Source organism: Ooceraea biroi, chromosome 2 (genome assembly GCF_003672135.1).
Source record: "Ooceraea biroi isolate clonal line C1 chromosome 2, Obir_v5.4, whole genome shotgun sequence".
Lineage (NCBI taxonomy): Eukaryota > Metazoa > Arthropoda > Insecta > Hymenoptera > Formicidae > Ooceraea > Ooceraea biroi.
The window spans coordinates 7,407,958-7,430,886 of record NC_039507.1 but is presented as its reverse complement, the minus strand read 5'-3'; the positions used below and the strand labels follow the sequence as shown (position 1 = coordinate 7,430,886).

Sequence of the window (22,929 nt, the reverse complement as noted above, 5' to 3'; positions counted from 1 at the left end):
CGCGTCAAGCGTTGGCTTAATACGAAATAAGGCGGATAAGACAGAGAAAAATGTACGTAAAGAGAAAACGACTGTGAAGGGCTATTATATTACATGAGCCAACCTGCCATAACGGTTCATGAATAATATCAAGAAAATTACAACCCTTCCGTGGCAGCGAGGCGTGAATTACATCCGACGTTCTTACTCGATAAGTGCAAGAACTTTTTGCCACCCCCGCTAGCGTCACTCTCCAAGGAAAGACATGTATATATTCTCTTCTTGGCATTGCACCTTACTGATTCAGCCGTAATTACGATATACAAGTGCATTATCGCGAGAGCGTCAATGTAGCGAGATTCCTTCAATATCAGCGAGTAGTTTCCGCTATTAATCATTTTTTTTATATCAACATCTTTAAACCGGATACTCGTCAAGATACGTACTACTCTTGAAGTTTTTGACAGTTTCGCTTTCGCGGCTATGAGTTAAACAGTCTCTGAACTTTGTTCCGATAAAAATTCAGCGATTCGTGCTAACAAAATGCGGACGATAATTAACGAGCGCCGCCGGCGTTGTATGTACATTTATTGCACGTTCTTTTTTTGTTTGTTAAAACTGCGGTCGCAATAAAAGAAATCACGCGTTCGAAACGCGGTCGCAAATGTAACGGAGTAACAGCCGCGGGAGGGTGGAAAGGGGTGCACTTGGTACACAGTAATTAATAATCAAGAGATCCGCGCCTGGCAAGGGACAAAGCGGCTCTAACGGATATGCAGCTCGCACGGAAAATTCGACAATTAATATATTTCGTGGGGTGCGAGCCCTCCCCCTTGTTCCTCTCTCTCTCTCTCTCTCTCTCTCTATCTCTTTCTCTTTCCTGTTCTCTCGCGATTCTCTGCTGATGTATAGTCGCGAATGTGGGCCACACAGCCTTTCTCTCTTGGTCTCTCTCTCTTTTTCCCTCTCTCGTCTCTCGATATGGCCCTGCTCGCCCTTTTGTGACGGGCTGCGATAGGGGAGGTCGCAGTAAAATCGTTCATGAATTTTAAACAGGCACCTCTGAATCGAGCTACGATCATTTCTCATTTTTCTGCCGGCATGTCGGAGTCGGCAAGAAGGACGAGCGTGTCCGAGCGCGAGGACGGGAAAGAAAGGGAGATAAAGAATACGAGAGAGAGAGAGAGAGAGAGAGAGAGAGAGGAGTGACGGTGACAGACAGCAGCACCGAGAACCACTCGTGCGATTATATGATGAGTAATGTTTTTTAATTCCCCCACTTTCGGCTGGGGTTGCCCGGTGATTTTCGAGTGCAGCCACTCTAAAACACCCTTAATTGCCCGTTGGCTTTTTTTTATAGTCGTCCGCTAGGAGCTAGGGGGCCGGAAGTAACGGGGAGCCTGCGCGGGGACGGCAAAAGGAAGAAGAGAGAAAAGAGGAGTCATTGATTTATCGCTTCTGAGGTGCTCGAGGGGAGGACTCGATCTCGCTCGACTTGAACGAAAAGAGGACGAGAGAGAAGGTCGGCGAAGAAAGTGTAACGATCGCGGCCGTCGCGCTTCTATCCTAATGATCGCGCAGCTCTCCGGATCGTGACCGTGATGAAAAGAAAAACAGTTCCCGTCCATCCTCGAGGAATCGATCGCACTCGCTCCGCAAGTGACGCCTCGCTCGTCGCCGGTGTTGGGCGTTAAACGTGACGTGCCCCGATGAAAATCTTGGGGTGGTTTCACGACTACCTACCCTTCGAGCGACAGCGAACGTTCGACAACGACGTTGTAACGCCACAAACGCCAATCGACTCGAAAATTACCGCCGCGGTGATTGAGGGACGCAAATTGTCCCCTTTGCTACGTTTTTCTTTACATAACGAGAGCCTAGATCGTATTTTAATATTTCACGATGTAGGAACACAAAGGGGACACGTTTGATAAAAGGTACTTCTCGTTAAGTGTACAAACGCTTTTCAAATACGAGAGTAGGTAACTGCACTCTTTAGAGCGTCGTTTCGACTTTTCGATTCCACTCCTTCCACGTACAGTCCCGAAACTTAAATTCAAACTGTCATTCGATTATTTACCGGCATGTTTCAAACACGCAACGAGCAAAGCCTGACGATTAGCGACTTGAAGAGCGATAAACGCGATTCGCTGGGAACGAATGTTATTAGGAACGTCCAGCTGGAAGAGTCAGAGACGAAAAAATGGCGTATCGGTGAGAAGGAAAGGGCGAAACTAAGGGGAGAGTTAATGCATTTATAATGGTGGTTGGGCCTGCTCGCTGGTTTTGCGGTTACATGCCCGTGCGACACTAATGTACCGAGGCTGTTGAGTCGCTTTGTGATAATAATAGCGACACGGAGACCGAGAGGAAGAGAGAAAGAAAGGGAATCGCGAGGCACGGGCAACATATTTCCAAATTATTATTCGCCTCAATGATCACGAGACACATGGCTCACAATTGGTACCAGCTTGTCTGCTAACATTGCCCGAAATCACATTGACAGTCAGAGAAAGACAGGACGATAGCACGTGGTACGATTATTATGCGGTTACCAACGCTGGATTCTTCTTTTTCAATGACTCTTAAGTTTTAATATATGTATATGTGTATAAATATGCATAAATAGTAAAATTCAATTTATTATTGCTACCGTTCCAAGGTCCTTCAATATAAGCTATTGTTTAAACGCCTTCTTTCTTTCTTCATATCAAACGGATCGAGCAGTAAGTTGCGCAGCACATGAACCTGATAAAATCCGCGAAACGAAGGACGTGCCTGTATTTTCAGCGAGATTGCCGAAAGACACGAAGGGCCTCATCGCGAACAGAAGCTCGCGGCTCTGATGGACGCGTTAATTAATCGCGTCGGCTAGGCCCCATATCCGTAAAAAGAGTTAACCAGGTGATCATGTCCAGGCGGGAGGGGTGGCAGGACAAATGCACATGCAAATGCGTCGTTACCGGGCATGCATGCCACGAGCGTTATCGCGCGCCGCCCGATTAGCCCCGTTTTTCTAGCTATTTCGTGAAATTCGCGGCGACCCGGGCACGAGAGTCGCGCACGAGAACTCGCGGGACCCGCCGTGACGCAAGCCGCGATCGAAACGAGCACATTCGACACGAGTATCCGCGAAATCAAGGCGACCCGTTATGAAGCGGTTTACCGGAGGCGTGGGAAGCCCGCGTTGTTCTTCCGGCGCGCCGCGCCGGCATGGAAGACGACGAGGCCCCCCCTGGAGAAGATTCTCACGATCACGACGTGTGTAACGTGCCGGCGATGTCGTCACATCGTGACGACGCAGTGTCACAATGTCGTCGTCAGGTAGCGAAACCGGCGAAAATCGACGCCAGTGAGTCGCAGCTACGTCTCGACAGCCTCCAGAGAAACCCCATCGTGATCTGCCGCTGACCGTTTCTAATTTCTTTCTTAATCCCTTGCCTTACGATCTTTTCTCCGCTGTTGCGAAGGGTTGATTTCTTGTAAACGAGATTCACCAGAAGCCAAATTGAAATATTTTGGAGACATCGCGAAATCACTACGGTGGCGTTTCGTTATCGCGCACGTATTAGAAAGGAAGAAAAACCGCGCGCTCGTGGCGTCAAATTTATCGCGCGGATATCTCTATTACTCTCGAGTGGATGTCACCCGGGGCGCGAATAATTTTTCTTTATTTCCAGAGCTTTGGGCTGCCCGCGCGGGCTGTTCGTTATCGCGGCGAATATACGCGCGCGGTCGTCCGTCATTTTTCCGCGGTGCGTTTTGGCGCCGTTATGCCGTTATAGATAATCCTGCATTTGCATTCCTCGCGCGCGCGCGAGTTATCGTTTCCAGCCAGGCGCATAGCGCACTGCGAGATATACCGCTGCGCGCGCGTTTACGGCGTAACACTTGATGGCACATAACGAGCGCAAAACCGTGTGAAGGATTCAACCTCGCCGCATCCTCTCCGCCGGGGTCCACACGTAGATTTTCCCAGCGTACGTAGTCGCATTGCGCTTCAATTATCCACCGCTGGTCTCCGAAGATTTTCAGGAGTACTCGAGTCCCTCTCTCGCGTGAAAGCAGAAGAGCGGATTTTCTCCGCTCTTCATCGATGCATCAGTCACGCTTCCGCGCGCGTAAATCGGACCATGCATCACGAATGCGCGCGAGGACGCGCGGATCTCGCGGTGTTTCATTAAAATCCTCTTTCCGTGAGCTGGACCAGCGGCGGTATTAAGGGGGGAGCCTGCTTTAGAACGCTGAAAATAAGGTATATTTTACGAATTGTTTTTGGAGAAACTATACAGCGGATCATTATAAAACTTTGATGCATTTATTAGTACATGTTTAAAGATAAAAAAAATTATTTTTTTATTTGAATATATCGCTTGTAGAGGTCGTCCTGGAGAAATCTTAGTGCAGCCGCGTCGCCGGCATTGCAAATTGCTGAGCATTCTCCTGCCTCCAAATTTCGTCTAAACTGAAAAATTGAAATATCTTCTCGTTATTTATGAATTCCCATCGTCGATGAACCAAAGAGAGAAGAAAAAAGTTGAAAAGTGCCAAAATGGTGGAGCTTAGAACACAAAAGTACGATTTTCAGGCAAAGTTTTTGAACTTTTTCATGCAAAAATAATTGTTTAACTTAATGTTTTTATGAATATTAAAGGTTCATCGACGATGGGAATTCATAAATAACGAGAAAATATTTCAATTTTTCAGTTTGGATGAAATTTGGAGGCAGGAGAATGCTCACCAATTTACAATGCCGGCTGCACTAAGATGCCTCCAGGACGACCTCTACAGACGATATATTCAAATCCAAAAATAATTTTTTTTATCTTTAAACATGTACTAATAAATGCATCAAAGTTTTATAATGATCCGCTGTATAGTTTCTCCAAAAAAATTCGTAAAATTATACCTTATTTTCAACGTTCTAAAGCAGGCTCCCCCCTTAAAGATCGGAAAACGCGAGTATCGAAGATCGAGCGAACGAACGAGCGCGCGCACGCTTCGTACGTTAATGCTCGCGCATAAGTTAACGCCAGCACGCACGCTACTTGCGTGGCTCGCTTATGGCCGAGCGCGTAATTAGCCGACAAGTAGAGACGATTTGCCGCGAATAACGAGTCCTAATGACTTCTAAACAACCAAATGACCGGCCCCGACACTCAGCGCTCAGCAGGCGCCGCGGAAAAGCGAAGGAGCGTATCGTTTATCGCTGGAAAAGCGCTTTGCAGACTCTGCGGGCCGCAATCTCCGCGCGTTTAGCGTCCCGGCGTCGATTTCACGGAAAGTTTCGTGCGGAAAGGCATTGCGGTCGATCGTGAGTGCCGTGTGTGTCATGCAATCCAGATGACTCATTGTTGAGCGCAATTTACGTGCGATTTACGTGCGCGCGTGTTGGTTGATCACCCGATGAATGAGACGTCCGCGAAGCAAAATGGAACTAACGTAACGTTTCCGAACTGTTCGTTACGTGTAATCTTTAAAGCAGTGCGCAATTTTTTTCGAGCAGATCTTACATGCCGCTTACACGGCGCAACAAATCATCTTAAAGATCTGTTTGATATCGCGACGAGGAAAAAAACACGAAGTCGCCGCGCATTACGTTGTGTACCTCAGGCAATTCATCATTAAGCGTAATTAGCGTACAATCGATGATGATAGTCGATTAAACAAGACGTTTGTGTAGGAAATAATCGCAGGCGAGAACGGTGATTAGCTAAATCCACACGTTTCCGAGGAAATTACCGTGATTGCCGTTAATCATGGCGTCCATGAATTATCCATCCTTAATAGAGCATATTCTACTCATTACGATACGATCCTGTTACAACACTTTTTTCTTTGTTTAATCCAGCACAACGCTCGAAGATCAGCACACAATGTAACTGCGCAATGAGCAAGTGCATTTATTATCTCGACGCCGTTTTGATGCAAATGCACAATATTCCAGTAAAAGTTGATTAGAAATCGTTCCTCGAGTCCCCACAAATTTACGTCGAGATCCATTTAATGTCCGTCGCGCGCGACTGTGTTTCGGCGCGTTCTCGCGCGGGATTAATTCGTGGCTTTCGGGCTTACGTGGTTGCGCGGCCTTTAGTCGTCGGCACCGAAGGGTAGCGCTCGTTTTCGGCGAGCGTTTAGCCGAGACGCGGGAAAAAGGAGCAGAGTCCGTCGTCGTGGCGCCCGAGGTGTGGCCGGCGCCTCCGCGAAGAAGCGCCGAGTCACACTGCGGTATCGGGTTCGGTGCACCGAGCAACAAAACTTTAAGCGGGTACTTAAGAAGCCGCCCGTCCGGGAGCGTCACTAATTTTCCCGCTTTTTTTTCTTCCTGTTTCTGCCTTTTTTTCCCGCCGAGCGACTCCTCTCCTCTCTCGAGTCTCTCTCTTTCTCTCTCTATCTGAAGGGCAATACGTGGCCGTGACGCACACGTGCCCTCCGTGATGCTCTCCCTTCGCCGGTTTCTGCTGATTTTCGTCGTAATTAAGCGCGGTCGGGTGTCAATGCGGCAAAAATTAATTGGCGCGCCGTTGTAGCCTCCGGCTGCACCCTCGTGGCGAATTTCACGGCTCGAGCTGCGGCGGCAGGCAACCGCGAAGATTGAAGCGCACGGTCATGCTGATCGGCCGTAATTTACGTGATGCACGCGCGATGCACGGTGTGCTTTGCACTTTGGAACGTGCAGCGATTAATCTGGGCGCTCCGTAAGCGCCGACTTGAATTATTTTGACACGATTGTATTCAGTTTGCGCACGCATTTAGTCCTGCGCGATTATTAATATTTCTTCGCATCATTTACCACAAAATTTCATTTTAATAAAAATTCTTCTGAAAGCTTGATCAATTATTAATAACCGTTCGCGCCGAAAACGTTCGTCTTTTTCAATCCGACGCGCTTAAGCAAACAGACAAAGGCCAGCGTTACTTCTCGAGCGGCGTGATGACAGCAGGCGTAACGCAAACTGGAATAACGAGATGTTAACAGTAATTCGCGCGAGCCATCTGTATCAAGAGCGATGCTTAATCACTGTTGTCCATTACGCGATGCGGCGTAATGAGCGAGCAAACTGTAGAAATAAATAGCTGTGACGATTACACAGCGCGTACGCAATCGGCGATGCGTACGGCGAGGAGAGAAGAGGAGAGAAGCGGAGGGAGGCCACCGTGATACGGGAAACGAGTAGCGTCTTTGAAAAATCGTCGACTCGGCGGCACGCAATTACGCCTGAAAAATTGAACGGCCACCGAAATGCAGGTAGTCTTTGACGATCGTTGCGCCGCAACGCTTGGCAGCCCCGCTGCCTGTCATTACGCCATTCGCTCCACCGGTAATTGACAGTCTAATGACAGTCCAGAGTCTGGCGCGCTCGCCTCGCCTCTCGCATCGCCTTTTCGTACATCGTACATCGCGATCTACGAGGATCCTCATTAAGGATTCGCCTTCTTTGTGCGCGCGATCGGCCGCTTGTCTAAACTAAACGGCCCGGCCGGCCAACAGAAGTCGCGAAGTCATGACTCGTGGGTGTTCCCCGCTAATCACTGCGAGTTCAGCGCAGGACAAGGAGGGGAAACGGGGAGCAATGATAATTAACGTGCGGCGAGATTAATACAGCGCAAATTCCGCGTTCGATCGAGCGGGCGTACGCGCGAAGCTGAGACTTTGCTCGAGAGCTCGGGCACGTTGCATTTGTTAGAGCACGTCGTACACTCTGCCGACGTTACGCTCGTTTACTCGGAACGGAGCGTGTCGAAATGATTCCGCAGGACCGTCCAATGATTTTAATTCTGCTCGGTAAACTGTCCGCGCGGAGGTTTGTGAGCGGGAAGCCAACGAGCCCGATGATTAGATCGAGAGGAGGTGGATGGCCCAGGAAAAAATCATCGACACAAAACCACAGGCGCCACTGGATGACTCCGCGGGACTCTACAAAGGATGCCGCGGATTTTGGAACCGATTCCGGCCGTCTGGTCTCACTTTCGTGGCGACAACAGATCGATGACTAATGCTGCGGTGGACCAATATTTTTCCGATTTCGATACTTTCGGATCGGACACTGTTGCATTCCTAATATCGATTTATTTGAATTTTTAATAAGTTGATAAGAAGACAAGAAAGACATCTCTTGCATAAATTCTAGATTTATCCAATTCTAATAATTCTTTTTAATAGCATAAAGATCATTTTTAATAGCATATATATTTCAACGTCATTTTCGTTTGGCCAATATATAATCTTTTGTTGCAACTTTTCAATCCTTGTCGGGGACGAGGACGATAAGATCCTCCTCTCAAAATCGGTAGCCTGCAGAACCGGTAACGAAGTCGCATGACTCTCGAGATATTTGCTCGGGTTTTGGCCAACGATCTTTCTCGCGTTTAACCACGTAAACAACGCCTTTGTTGTCCGCCGCGATTTCCATTTACGGATTCGACACGCGCCGGCACAAAGGAACACGCCGCCATGCTTCCGAGATGGAGGGATCGTGATGAGAATATTCTTTCTATATTCAACAATGTAACGCGAGCATCAGATAGGTCGATCGATCGTCATGGGGCCCCACCATTGTCTCTCTAAAGTTTCAGAATTTTAACGGCTATTCAGAGTTTTTACACGCATACTCTCGTATCGTACGGTCGACCGCGCCCTAAAAAAAGGCAGATACTCTCAGTAATTATCTTTCAATGAACAGCATGCATGAGAAGAAGATGATAAAACGCTTCTCAGTTTTAATAACAAACACATTTTAAACGCGAGGCATGTGTTAGCGTTCCGGATTAATTCTGAATTTTCGGACGTCAGAAAGCGCCATTGTATCGCGATCGTTTCCTGTTCGCGAGCGACAAATTAATTATCGTCCGCACATGTCGTGCCGCATCTCGTTTAACGATTAGTGACGCGCCTTCCGTTTTCGCTTACCTTCTGTTTTGATACCACGTTTTCACTTGCGTGTCCGTCAGCTGCAGTTTCGCCGCCAGCTCCATTCTGTCCTGCACGCTTAGGTACTTTTGCCGTTCGAAGCTCTTCTCGAGCGTCTGGAGCTGGTGATCCGTGAAAGCTGTGCGCGCCTTACGCTGCTTCTTACTCTGCGCAGAGCTCAGGGAACTCGAGGACGAGCTTTTAGGATCATCCTCTTTGCCACCTGAAATTGCAAAACTATTTGATACTGAACGTCTTCTTGCTCCGCCTTCCGTTTCGTCACGCGACTCGGCTACAAAATTATACGCAAGGGAGGGAGAGAAAGCAACGACTTTGGATTTTGAAACGGGCGTTAGTTTTGTAACTTAATTACAGCGTCACTTTTAGGAATCCAGCGTCAGAAAAATATATGGCGGAATTTTAATCGTCGCTTAGTTCCAAGCAAACTTCGTTGCGGTTCGGTTTAAGATTTATGCTTCCTAAAATGTTATATATACGTGTCTACGGTGCCCATCAATCACGGGGACGATACAGTGATTTTGCCAAAAAGATCGCTATAAAGAACCGTTGGTCTGTCCATCGGGGTCCGGACACTACGAAGTGGCGAGTGCGGCTTTTGTTTCCGCGGAGGGCGGAATCGATGCCGCGCGCGTGGATTAATACGCGGTGGTCGTTTTAGCCGTTGCCTGCATGGCGATTGCAGCCACCTCTCTATCAGCGAAAGAGAGAGAGAGAGAGATATCCTTTTGTTCTCAGTTCGACTCTCCGCGCAGCCGAGAGCTGATTGGCTGGTATCGCGGATTGGACCACGCAGCCGCGCCGAGACGCCACAAATTATCCCCCCGATACGTCGCCGTATCCGGGGAGAGACAGAGAAAGAGAGGGTGGGATTCCCCGAGGAAACCGATTATACACCCGATACGAGTGACGCTTGCATGCGGCACACAGTCGCGCGCTCGTGCCCATTTCATCCCTCTCGAACCTCATTACAGCATCGTCCTTGTTTCTGTCGTAGGAAGACAGCTCGATGATAGAGGACAAGCGATTTTCCATTTTACGCGTCATTTTGATGAGGCGGAAAATTGATGGCTTGTTGTAGAGGCGCGAATGACGTTGAAATAACGTGGTGAGGAAAGCGGAGTACGAAATACGGTCACCTTTTTATTAAAGTCAAAGTTATTTAGCTTTGATCAAGCTTTAATTAAATAAGTAATATGGGTATATTACTTATTCTGTAATATATCTTTTGTAATGGGAAAAAGATGAATCGTAAATTTTCCGGTACTAATGCGTTCAATTGCATATAACTCAGAAACATCGTATTTCAACGTCAAACGTGAATGTAATAAAAATAAAATAAAATAACAATGTATTATTACACGGATTCAACGAAGTAATCCAAATGTTTTTCTGAGGTAAACATTTAGGGCAGATCTTTCTAGATATGGAAGAAGCGTTTGCGCTTCGCCGGATATCCAACCCTCCTCGAATTCCCCCGCAGCGCGGAGGGTGTGTCTTGTCGCGAGTAAATCGAGCAACCTCCCGAGAAGTTCCGATCAGAAAACCATCGAGACTTGAGCTCCTGAGGGAATAGAAGCTCGCACAGGCTTCTGAAAGTATCTAAAGGCCCGTTGTCGCGAGCTCATCGATTGGAACGGTCGTGGATGGCGCGGGAGGAAGCATCCCCGTAGGAGGTGGGAGAACCGGAGGGGATGAAGCCGGCAATAACGCGGCGCCTCTCGGCGCTCACAGAGGGTGGTGGCGCAGGGGAGTAGGAAGGGAAGGAGAGGTCCGTAGGATAGAAAGCTCATGGATTGAGTTAACCCGGACGAAAGCGCGGCTCTTAGCCCCCGTTTGATCGGCCAGATTCGCTCGAACGGGTCCAGAGTCTGTGCTGCGCCATGGTGGCTAACGTGGCGCGCGCGCGTCCAATCCACCCCCTCCGGAAATGCTTCGAGCGAGAACCCTCGTCGTCCTGGCTGCATCGGCACCGCAGCTTCGACTCGAGCTCGATTCCCACGAAACGGCGGAAAGGGGTGGATTGAAGGGGAAGTGATAGAGTGAGCGGGGCAGGGAGAGAGGGTCGGGGGTGCGGGGGATAAGATAAGAGTGGAACGGTGGAAACGGAGGTTGGAAAACTAAATTTACTATGTGATACACTTAGAGCCCGAGGTCCCGACCGACGTCGGAGTTCTCCTTTTGAGACATTTCCAAGACGTTAGCCGGAACTTTTCCAGCACTCTCCTTCCCCGATCCTTTCCACCGCCGTCCCCCCGTTCCCGGGAGTCCTCTCACCCTTTGCGCGGTAACTCGAGAACCGTCGCGAAACATCCATCCCTCTTTTTCCCGGCTGCGTGCCCGTTCGTCTGCGGGGCACGTAGCCCGGGGCACGGGGCTTATCTGTGTTCGCCTCGTCTTTACGAGCGTGTTCATGCGCCACTCTTTACTCCCGCGTTTTCACTTCGACACGAAAATGGCGACGAACCGCGATCGGCTTTGCAGTGTGCAAAGTGGTTCCCTGTCATCCCGTTCAAGTCCCGATATTCACGATCGCGCGTCTCGTGTTATTATCGTATTAACGCTTTGCGAGTGAAATTAAAACGAGAATCACCGGTGTCAAATAAATCAGGATTGATTGGTGAAGAACGGTGACACAGGTGTCTATCATACGTCTCGAATAATGCGTATCGTGAGCAACATCGCCGAGATAATGCGCTTCGCAGCCATGAAATGACTATTTAATACTCCTCGTTAGCGGCAAGAATTCTGCCATGACGTTCAGTCGGGTAATTCATTCTGCATAACATTATTTCACCGCACAGTTCTGTTACCTAATGGCTCTCCTCAATGTACGAGGTAATCGATATTTTTTCTTCGTCCATAACTATAATTCCGAGCATTACAAATTCCGAGCATTATTCATTACGCCATAAAGCCATCCAATTATCGATACGTCTGATATTACCCGGTCCCATCAATCGAATTATGCAGCAACGTTACACATTGGAACGGGCTCATCAATATAAACTTTCTGCGCGAGGCGCGCTTGTCATGACGAAGCGCATTAAATATGTCTTACAGAGCACTCGCATCAAATTTTAATGATCGAACTAGACTCGAGCGTTAAACTGGATCTGTTCACGTAAGACAAGTCTGAGTTCGCTCGGCAGACTCCCCCGAATTTCGGCAAAGTTCTGTGAAATACTCTCAAGATGTTACCGAAAAAGTTTGTCTAGACGCTGACGCGAGCACTTGCTTCCCTTTTGAGAGAACTGGAACAGTTTTCCTTTATCTTTCTTTTATTTTTTGCTGCCGTGGCACGTAGTCACTCATTTTAAGGTAACGGCTTTTCCACGACTGCGGACGTGTGTGTGTGCTCATGGTAACTTTTACTTTGTCTGTTATTTTTCCGCCAGTCTTCAAAAATTTCAAACATATCGAAACCAGAGTCATTTTAAAAAGTTCAGATTTTACTCGTCAGATGTCACGAAGCGCAAATATGTAAAAATAATTCTTTGATTATTTTGATAATTCTTATTTGACAAACGATAAGGGGATACATTTGTTGCACTCGTAGCGGTAAAGAATGAACACTCGCCGATATTGTAACATTATCGATTCCGTAGTCGCGCGAGAATTCATCTTTTATACGCGCGTTCTCCGAGCGTTGTTCTTGACGCGCGACAAAAGCTGCGCGTAAATTAACGTCAACCCCGGCGCGCGGAGCGTTCGCTTTCCATAAGTCACGACGGTTAACGTTATTTCCACTGTCAAGCGGCGAAATGTATTTTACAGAGGTCGTCGCAAACACGGCGCTCGTAACGGATGCACCGCGCGTATACGCGCCAGTGAAAATCATGACGTGTTCCCAAGTCGTATTACGTGAACGAGAGAACCAGCCGGGGGAAAAAGAGCGAGAGAGACGGTGAGAGGGAAAAAGGGAGGAAATGAGGGGACTTGCGTGTTACAAGCATTGCCGCGGTACAATGTATAGCGCATAAAAGTGAGATTAACAGGATGTTTATCGAGCAATTATGCGCCGTTGCAATTAGTGCCAGCATGTTGCCGTCGTCGTCGTCCACGTTGCGGTCAAATCATTCACGTCGTTATTACGGTGGATCTCGTTGCGAGTAATGCGATTTACGCGAACAAAAGGAGGAAGCATGAAATGATGAGGAAAAAAATGAGAACGACAACGCGTATTAAAAATATTTGTTTTTACTAAGGCCAGACTTGTACCAGTAGCAACGAATTTCTGACGGATGCGAGAGGGCGACTCTTGTTAGTGGCTGCACCACGCACAAGAGCAAACAAGTGTAAATTTTTTTATAACGGTAGCGCACGGATATTAAACGTAGGAGTGCACTGATATGGGGATGTTCCCGATGCGCTCGTGCTCTTCGACGTTGTTACTGGGCCAAGGACTGGATGCGAAAGACCGCAGGACACCGCGACGAATGCGCAGGATGCTGGGAGCGCAGGCGGTGCTAGTAGCTGCAGCCACGGCAGAGAGTCCGCCGGACGGATCGTAAAAATGCGAATAATAAAACTTTCGCGAAGCATCGCCTCGCACTTTATGATCTTGATGGAGGAGAGTGGGGCGCGTGAAAGGATTGCTAAGGCGCGGGGAAGGGAACGGGGGAAGGGGAGACGGAAAATCCGGGGTTTCCATTGTGCCGTGTGCGTACCTGCGACTTTATTTGCTTATTGCTTTATTTCGCGCTGGCTGCGTCGCGTAAGTAACCCGCGGAGTTGTTAAGGGAGAGAGAGAGAGAGAGAGGGACTGCGCACGTATATTTTTACATATGAAATTTATTATTAAACCATTATTAAAAAGAAAGATAAACCGCAAGAGATATGTGAACCGCATGTAATCATCTAATGAATAAAAAGAACAACATGAAGCAGAGGAATCAATCGGTGCTGTGGATGCGAATGCGAACACGGAGGTCTCCGACAAATTTCCGTCTCTTTAATCACGCACACGCGTGTAGTAACGCTTTCTTCGACATAACTTCCAGCAACGCTTTCTTCATTCGAGCACTTTGTTACAATACCGCGTGAAATTACATCATACCTCGAAAAATATAGACACGAGCAATCTAATTTAATCAACAAAAAAAGCCTGAGTTTAAATTTATACGTATACAGAAATATTTTCAACATTTCTATAAGAGTATATTTCTACATTTAGTTCGCGATAAATGGATGCATTTCTAACGAGACCATTTTTATTTGACAATATAACATCGAACAATAGTTTTGTACATGAATTAATAACAAAATCAAATTTGCTGGCGAGATTAGCAACAGAAATAAACCTTTCTGAATATTTTCTTTCTGTAGAAACTGTAGAAAAGGTGCTGCGGAATTTCTCTTACAAATTCGAGTCACACCTCTTCGTTTGGCCCCGTGTCGCATGGGGTGCTCTCTTACCATTGCCACCTACAACCCCACGTATCGTATACAAAGGTGGTGGCCCTCGACGGGGCAGAATCTGACCCCTCTTCTCTCTGTATTGTGTTACCGCGTCGCCACCTTTAGGGGAGAAAACACTGGGGATGATGTTATAGGGCCAACGTTTTATTGCCTGCCCACTCTATTTGCAGCAATCCCACGGGGAGACAAACTGTCGGCAAGAATTTCAAAAACAAACTATGGGACTGAGAGCCAAATTAGTGTTCCATACGTCATGATTTATTATTGCACTCTTCAAAACCGTATATATTTAATGCCTCTATCATCGTTCGAATTTTCTATTTAATATTTACGCGTTATGCACGGGACAAAGATAACTTGAAAGTATGAACGAATATATATATATATATAAAAATAAATTAATATAAACAATATATTATTAGATTAATTACATAGAATCAGATTTAAAACATGAGATATTTACAACAATAACTAATAGAAATAAACGTTACATAAGATTCACAAATCAATAACGATTCAGATATTGCTGGTATCATTATGTCACGCGTAAATGCAAATAATTACTCGCCAATATTGCATCAAGATCTGCGGTGTCGCGCACGATCATAACAACTTGGACAGCTATCGCTTTATAATTTGTTTAAGAATTGTTCATGGCGGAATATGAACTGCGAGGTGTCGCGTATCGGCTTTGCACGACGATCTATCGCTGCCTGGAAACATTATAGGGAAAAATGCAATCGGGTGTTACTGTCGGATCATATTATACGAGCCTAAAGTTTCCGCGGAGTGCGTAACGCCCGTGTTTCTCACATTTCACGAGCGCATTCCATGCAGGCGGTGAATAGAAATGCAACGATTGCGTCAACTCGCGTCCGTTCGCAGAATAATCGCGAAACTTATCAGCTTCATAGAAATTGATTCAGCTCGCAATAATGCCCATGATTAAGAACTGTACTCGTGTGTACTCATATCTATTTTTAAAAACACTTTGACTAACTTTACTTATCAAATCACAACATGTTTTTATCGCACATCGATTTAAAATATACAGAAATACAAGATATCAAATAAAAATATAACATCGCTACTCAATTTATTCCCTGACAAATATAATATATCATACAATGCATATTAGAACGTACAAATTATTTTTATAAAGCGTGCTTTTCGTCACACGTGTTTCCTACTTTTTAAAATCCCTCGCATTTCCTCGAGATCTGTCCGATTCTGATCTTCAAAGCTATAGAGCGAAGCAACACCAGCAATTATTATACATCGTGGAGAACACAATTCGTGTACTCAAGAGTATTCACCGTGGTATACGTTAGCAATAATTAGCCCGTTATTTTCCTGAGCGAGCGCGACTCGAATCGCTTACACGCGCATTATACGACCGGACCTCACTAAAGACTTCCTCGCGTACACCGCCGACAGGTGTTTACCGTCGTTGTCGGGATTCGTGCGGTTGGTTTCCAGCGTTCGCTTAACGAGATTCGCAAATCCTCTTAAGCACTCGATATCCGCGTTGACAGACTTGACCTCGCTTTCTCGAAATCGATAAGTCTGTACTAGCCGCGCCACCGAAATCGCACGAAGAGGCAGTCGTCGGATTACAGGGGTGGTGCGTTGTAATACGTTTAATTAATTCACTTAATTAATTAAGCGGCCGAGGAGGAGCGAGCTTGAAAAAGATCGTCGTCAGGAATAGCAAGGTCGAAAATGGTCTCGGATCGTTCAACGAAGACTCGCTTACGAGATACTGCAAGATTCTCCTTTAGACAATACGCTTCTGCGCATTGTTACCTACGCAAACGTTTGCCTCCGACGGAATAATTAATCACCCGCGCTTAATCTAAGATCAACCCGCTTTGTAAACACGATATCCCTCCCACACGCTGTAAGCTAATCGCGCGATCTCACTCGCCACGATTAGATCTATCGCGATAGCCTGTTCAGCACCAAATCATGACCATTACCGAATCTTAAGCACGCCAAAATGCGAGATTAAATAGTGGTTGATATTGTCTGCGTGATGAATCGGATATTCCGCGGCTCAGAGTTTTCACGTATTCTCGAAAGGGCACGAATTTAATTCACTCCATGTGAATAGAATTGCGCTTAAATACGTTTTTGTTGCTGCAGGTTACCCCTCTTTCCGTACTTGCAAATCCGATATGCATCTTGTATGCAATTCGAATCATTGACGTGTTTCACTTCGGTAGTCGGATAATCGTACGAGTCACTCGAAGCCTTCACTGTCTCCGACAGTCGCTGCGGGTTCCAGCGGCATTCCATTTCTCGGCGCTGTCGACTCGTACCGTTGGATCTGCGCTCACGGCCTCGATATTCAGATCGTGAATTAATCCCGTGCAGATTGTGTCGTCAAAAGTCCGACAGCCGGGGCACCGTCGGCCCGTCGGGACGCTGGCAAAAAGGCGCCTTCGGGTTCGAAATTGCTTTCGCCTCGCGAAAGTCCCTCGTATAGAGCTGCTAATCCGTGCCGGAATCTAAACGGTTGCCAATCATTTCCGGTTCTCGGATTAGTTGCGCGTCGAAAAGTCAGCGGGCTCATCCCGTAAGGGCGTGAAACGGCCGCTGGCAGAACCGATACATACGGAGGTGACAACAATGTGATCCCAGGGGACGAATGTTAGCTTCGTAAGCGGATTACAAACGACTCGCACACGCGCCCAAGAAATGATATTCGCGCAGAAAGATCGCTCCTTTTCACGTCTTCGTCAGCCGGCTAGAACGGAGTGCATCGATCGACATTAAAATTCATATTAAAAGAAATGCTGGGATCAAAGAGTGGGAAAAGTGGAATGCATCTATTACACCTCGACAACAGAGACGTGTTTGCGTTCTGGACTCGATCGACACAATTGGCACAGATAAACGGAAAATTTTACGTAGGTATCTTACAAAGCAAAAGTGGAGGGCTTTAGAGACTCCGATTTCTATTTTCTCTTAGGCAATTTCACCGTGACGTTGTGAGATGCGTGTAACGATAAACGTAAATTGAATTGAATGCGGAATATCCTCGCCCGTGATTCCGCTGCGCGATTAGAACGGCGTTGCCGGTTTCTCTCGCCCTTGTTTAATAATCCCCCGCTAATCAGCCCGACGCGTGTAATTGTCGCGTAAGAATACTATACACGCCCAGGATGATAATTAGGGGCGCGCGATCCCCGCGAGAAATAAACGACGAGCTATCCTGCGCGGCGCGGCTCGTGATCGATGCGTAAATCCGCCGGCAATTACGTCAGGCAGTTAGTCCGACGTTAATAATTTTCTAATCAACGCCGCGTGAAAGATCGATCGTATTTGCGCCGCGACAAGCCGCGGCATGGTCGCTCGGGATCCCGTCGCGATGGCGAACGTAATACCAATCGTAGACGGGAAATTGGAATGGACGCGAGTTCCAACGGGGATCATCCCCCTCCCGCAAGAAGTCACTTGGGCCAATCTACGTGAAAGCGTGCGGCCTGGCAATTACATCGGCGTTACTCCTTCTAATTGTCCTTCATTAATAATTCCGCGATCGTGGCATGGACGGCGTACCCCGCGAGGCGGATTACCACGTACGCATTGGCGATTACGATCGCGCGCGACTGATAACGCCAATAACTAATGCACGTTATTAGCTTTAAAAAAAAGAGCGCAACTTTGTATGCCGCGCTGCTGATGAAAGAAGCGCTGTAAATTTTATTACAAGGTCTTTGCGAGACGGCTCGACATGCAGCGGAGCTTCGTTCGTGTGAAGCGAGCTTCTTATGCGCATGTAAATGTTAAACGCGAAACGAAAGCGGAGATTGTAGCTGAGCGATCTTCCAACCGACCTGCTCGTACGTTTCTTTCGCTTCTGAAATTCGATAATGCTACGTATGTCGCAATTTTCTTTCATCGACACGGCGGCAGCACGTAACGACCGTGTCGCATGATTCGGGCTGAACGCGAGCGTCATACGTCCCTTATCGCCGAGCTTCTCCCTTTTTCCTCGTGTCACCGTAGCGAGGCAAGAACGACAATTATCGACTACCATGACGTGACTCTCGAGATTTCCGAACGCCGCGCCGGGGCTGGTCATTGGTCTTGTCCGTGAAACACTTAAGGGGAGTTATAAATAGCGGTGCAAGGTGCGAGCCGTCGCGCGGCGAGTCAATGTCGTAGAAAAATTGGTGCCTTAATAGCCCGCCGCTGTTTTCGCAAGGAAGCAACGCCGAATTTAGCGTCGCGGTATTAGCGTTGCTCGTCACCTGTCGTCGCTTCTGATCACGCCTCCATCGTCCACGTAATTGCGGATGACACGCTTCTCTGAGGAAATAAACCAATTACCGAACAAACCGCCGGTCTTGGACATCGTAGCGAGCGGCTTCACGAAGCGTCGCATTTAAAAACGACCTAACCCGGGGAAAAAGGAGGACGATTGGTCGGGAGAAGCTATGAATTAACGGAATTGGTGCCGATACGCTCGGCACAGGTCACCGTAATAGCCCCTAGGGCGAGATTAGAGAAAACGCCGCGCGGCATTTACGATCACTATGTGGTTTACAGCGGCTAACGTGGTGATTAGCATGCACGTAGCAGAAATTGAGTAGTGGATAACACCTCTGAAATGAGTATTACATCCTTGTTCGCATCTGCCGCTTTACGCGTGTCGTAAAGTTATCAGTTTGCATATCTACCTCGCAAATCCGCACCCACAGAAAAGATTTCTGGACTTAATGCTATTACTCTTTAATCTATCATAAAATAAGATCGCTATAGCGACAATCATATTTGTTATTGAAAAGAAGCATATTTTAATCTTGAATAGAAAATTCGAAAATCTAGATTCAAATAATCTTCGTGCTATCTCATTAATTTTCTCAGAAGGATTTAGATACAAATTTGTAGCAAGTTCAAAATATTCTTGATTTCAGAATATTGTGAGATCTAAAAGACATCTTATTCTATTCTTCTAAGAGAATTTGTAGAATCTGCACAAAACGGCCAATATTTATGTGTTGCAATCGAAAATCGGGAAAGTGTTTCTGTTATTTGCAATGAATAAGTGCAATACTCTACAAGAAATATTAAAAGGTATGCAAATGTCTTATCTCGAATCTTATTTCTCAAGTAAGTATATTGTATATACTTACTTACATTTCCATATCTTTTAATATTTCTTGCATTGTAAATAACAGAAACACTTTCCCGATTTTCGATTGCAACACATAAATATTGGCCGTTTTATCGGAATAAAGGACGCAGAAGCGCCGAGTCGATGAGCGACTGTGAGAAAATGATGCGTCGACATGGACAAAGCCTACTATAAAGTGGCGCTAATATCAAATTATTCTACATACAAGAATATATAAGCATAAATTTGTACATGTTACTCTTGTCTCAAGACAGTAAGACAATCTTATTTAATTCGAGAGAGAAGAATAGAAATTACTGATTTAAATTAAAAATTGTTTTATTTTCATATTTTTTATACTTGTAATACGATTAAATTAGTCAAGAATATTTTTCGTCTTGTTATTAGAAATCCTTTCTGAGGGTGCGAGAATTATTAATGCGAGAGGAATATATTATTGCTAGAAAAACGGTTTCGGCTCGGCCTGGTTGCACTTTCACCGCGTGTCGCGAATCTTCTTCTCGATCACGAGTCTTCGCGTAAGACGAGTGTCCGAAATTCGACGTAGTCCGATCAAAGAAGCTACAACGATAGCTTGGCACTGTTCCCTGAGGGATTAAACGACGGAGGACAGCGACACAGGTAGAAAGATGAATGAAACAAATGAGGGTAACATAATTAAAGCTCTCGAGTGCCGAACTCCAATTTGGAACCATCAGAATTCCTAAACGTTGTCGGTTCAACAGGCCCAACTACTCGCGGAACAACTACATGGAAGGGAGAGACCTTTATCCGAAGATACATGTATCTGATTCTCGAAAGAGGCATTCTACGCGTGCAACCGGCGACGGTTGACGCGAGTTCGCCGATTGGAATATCCGGTCGAGGTGGACCCGAGGTGTCCTTGACACCTTCGTGAAAGTGAGTGAGACGAGCGGACGAAATTGGAAAACACAACATATCTTTTCCCTCGTAACAATTGCCTTTTTAAATTGCACAAATAAAAGCCTAACTCGCTCGACATTATGTATTTATTTGTACGCATATTTTACGTGCTTTAAAAATCACGCGAAATATTCTCTGGCATCGCCTTCTCCGCAATTTCATCGCGTCGTTACATCGAACGACGAGCAATCTTGAAAGTGTGTAATAAAGCATCATTTACCATTGGACGTAACGGAAGCGCCGTCGTGGTGGCTGGCGTCGCTGTCCTCGTCCAGATTACTGTTGTTCAAGGACGTTCTGGACTGATGCCTGACACTGAGGTCCCGCGGTGTCGAGGGTGGACTTCCGGGTGGTTCCTGGCTAGGCAGTCCGGACTGGTGCATCTTGCTGGACGCGCCGCCCAGAATGTCGGTGATCATGAACCTCGATCTCTGTGGCATCGTCGTCGAGGCGTCACCTCTCTCTAGACCGTTATTGTTGTTGAGATTGTTGCGCGAGTCCAATCCGTTCGAGAGACGTTCCATGGCCACGCCGTTACGGTCGACGATGTTCTCCAGCCGGTGCGCCTCCAGACCGGACATTCTGCTGAGGTTCAGACCGTTATTGGCCACGGCGACGCCACTGAGAGCGGCCACGTGGTGGTTCTGCTGATGATGGACCGTCATCACGGTAGACGCAGGTGGTTCCTTCGGGCTACGGGCACCTGCAGGTGCCTCTGTCGCCACCCCAGGACTCGCCCGATACCTGGGAGACAGAATCTTGCCGACGGTGACGACGTAGCCGTGCGTCAGGAAGTCGTGCCCTCACTGTTTCAACTTCACTTCACTGTACTAGTCCCGGTAGACGCGGTTTCCGGATCACTCCTCCCCTCTTGCGCGTGCGGTGAGCGCGTAATCCAACATTCCCGACTCCACTGATCTCCGAGGCCGAAAAGTTTGCGAGGGTGCGTTGGTCCTCCAGCGAAAGGGTCAGGAAACCTCTTGCGCGGTAAACGATTGCGTGGTGGACATGAAGAGGCCCGACGTCAGCGGTAGAATGAGGCTGATGACTCAACTTCAGGGGTTCAGGGATTCGGCTTGCCGCGGCATCGGGATCTCCTGATCGCGACGAGAGTCCGGGGACGATTTAGGGCACCGATTGGCCAGGATCTCCCGCAGGAAATCTGGAGTAAATGACGCGTGAGATGGATACCCGCGTCGGGATGCGTATGCACCTTGCACTTCCTCCCGTTCGCTCGGTCGCTCCACCTCCGCCACCGCCTTCTTCCCAGGCGCAATTAAGGGGCCGCTCGGCTCGGCTCCCCGGTTAATTGCTAATTGGCCACTTAACATAATTGCCGCGCATAAGAGCGAAGCCGCCGGCCATTTCCGCTTTCCTTTTTCTCCTTTTCCTCGGCCGTTCAATTATTAATTAATTTTATATAAGAGCACAATGTTAGCGCGCGCGTGTTCCTCTCACTTTTGTGCGATTACGCGTCGACAGAACAAGTTTCTCGCCTGCGAGTGCAGAAACAATTCCGCGAGACCGCCTACTGTTCACTGACCGGTTGTTTAACCGTGAAACGGATGTGACGGAACTTTGGGGGTGGAATTCCTAGACGTTGACACGCCTCCGCATTATCCTCTCAAGTCACGATTGTGCGTGCCGGATGAATGACCACGGGCGATCACATCTATCAGAACCCGATCGGTCCGGTCACCGTCACTCGATGAGTCTATCTCGATCACCTTCTCCTCGACAGTCTATGTTTAGCCAGCTTATCGCGTTCGCCTGTCACATGTGCCAGAATTGATCACTTTCATGGTGAGCGTCCCATCAGCCGGTTTCGAACCGGCAAGATGCAATACCGTTACAGTTTATCGACACTATTCTCGTGTAAGTCGCACTGTCACCTGGTTCGTCGTTCACGTTGTCGCGTTAGATTATCCGGATCACTCGGTAAGCTACTGCCAGATATGGACAGACGTTTTTATCATCCAATCTGGGCGTTTAGATGCAGGACTCCTCGACGATTGCAAATAAACAATTCGCGGATCAGACAATTGCGCGACCCCGGAATGGTGATCGAAGCTGATGCGTTTGACGTTCACCGGAGGAAAAGAAACCGCTCCGAACGGCCTGCCTAGGGGCTGAAGACGTAGTCGTGATGTGAGACGTGCGTGTGCATCAAGTAACCTCGACTGGTCTGCCCGTACTGAGGACACTGGTCGCCTTCACTCGTTCCTGGGCGGCCATATCGGGATTCCGACACGCCCCGCAATCACCCCACTACCGGTCGGTTTCGCCCAATCCCACGCGTCGCAGTTAAGCATCCCGCCAATCCTGACGGAGGCAACCTCGGCGCCTCCGCTATGTGGCACGGCTACGCCCAAGTAATTTGAAATGTGTTTCAGCGGTAATTCGATATAAAATTGTAGTTAATATCTTTCATTATAGTCCGGGTGGGGGCAGGGGATGACTGGGCTCCTCGCGCGAAAGACGACCGTGGTGGGAGGGATAGAGGCGGGGGGCATAGGCACGAGGGGACAGG

General features: G+C 47.6%; 1 protein-coding gene across 1 annotated transcript in view; it reads right to left on the bottom strand.

The window, feature by feature from the left end:
- LOC105283369 (homeobox protein B-H2) overlaps positions 1-22,598 on the bottom strand; it is a 28,704-nt gene extending 6,106 nt beyond the window's left edge. Inside the window, exons 1-2 of the mRNA XM_011346062.3 lie at positions 20,620-22,598; positions 8,891-9,113 (exon numbers count right to left, since the gene is read on the bottom strand). Of these exons, the coding sequence (XP_011344364.1) occupies positions 8,891-9,113; positions 20,620-21,064 (668 nt within the window). The 5' untranslated portion in view covers positions 21,065-22,598. The remainder of the gene's footprint in view (positions 1-8,890; positions 9,114-20,619) is intronic.
- Positions 22,599-22,929: the final 331 nt, after the last annotated feature.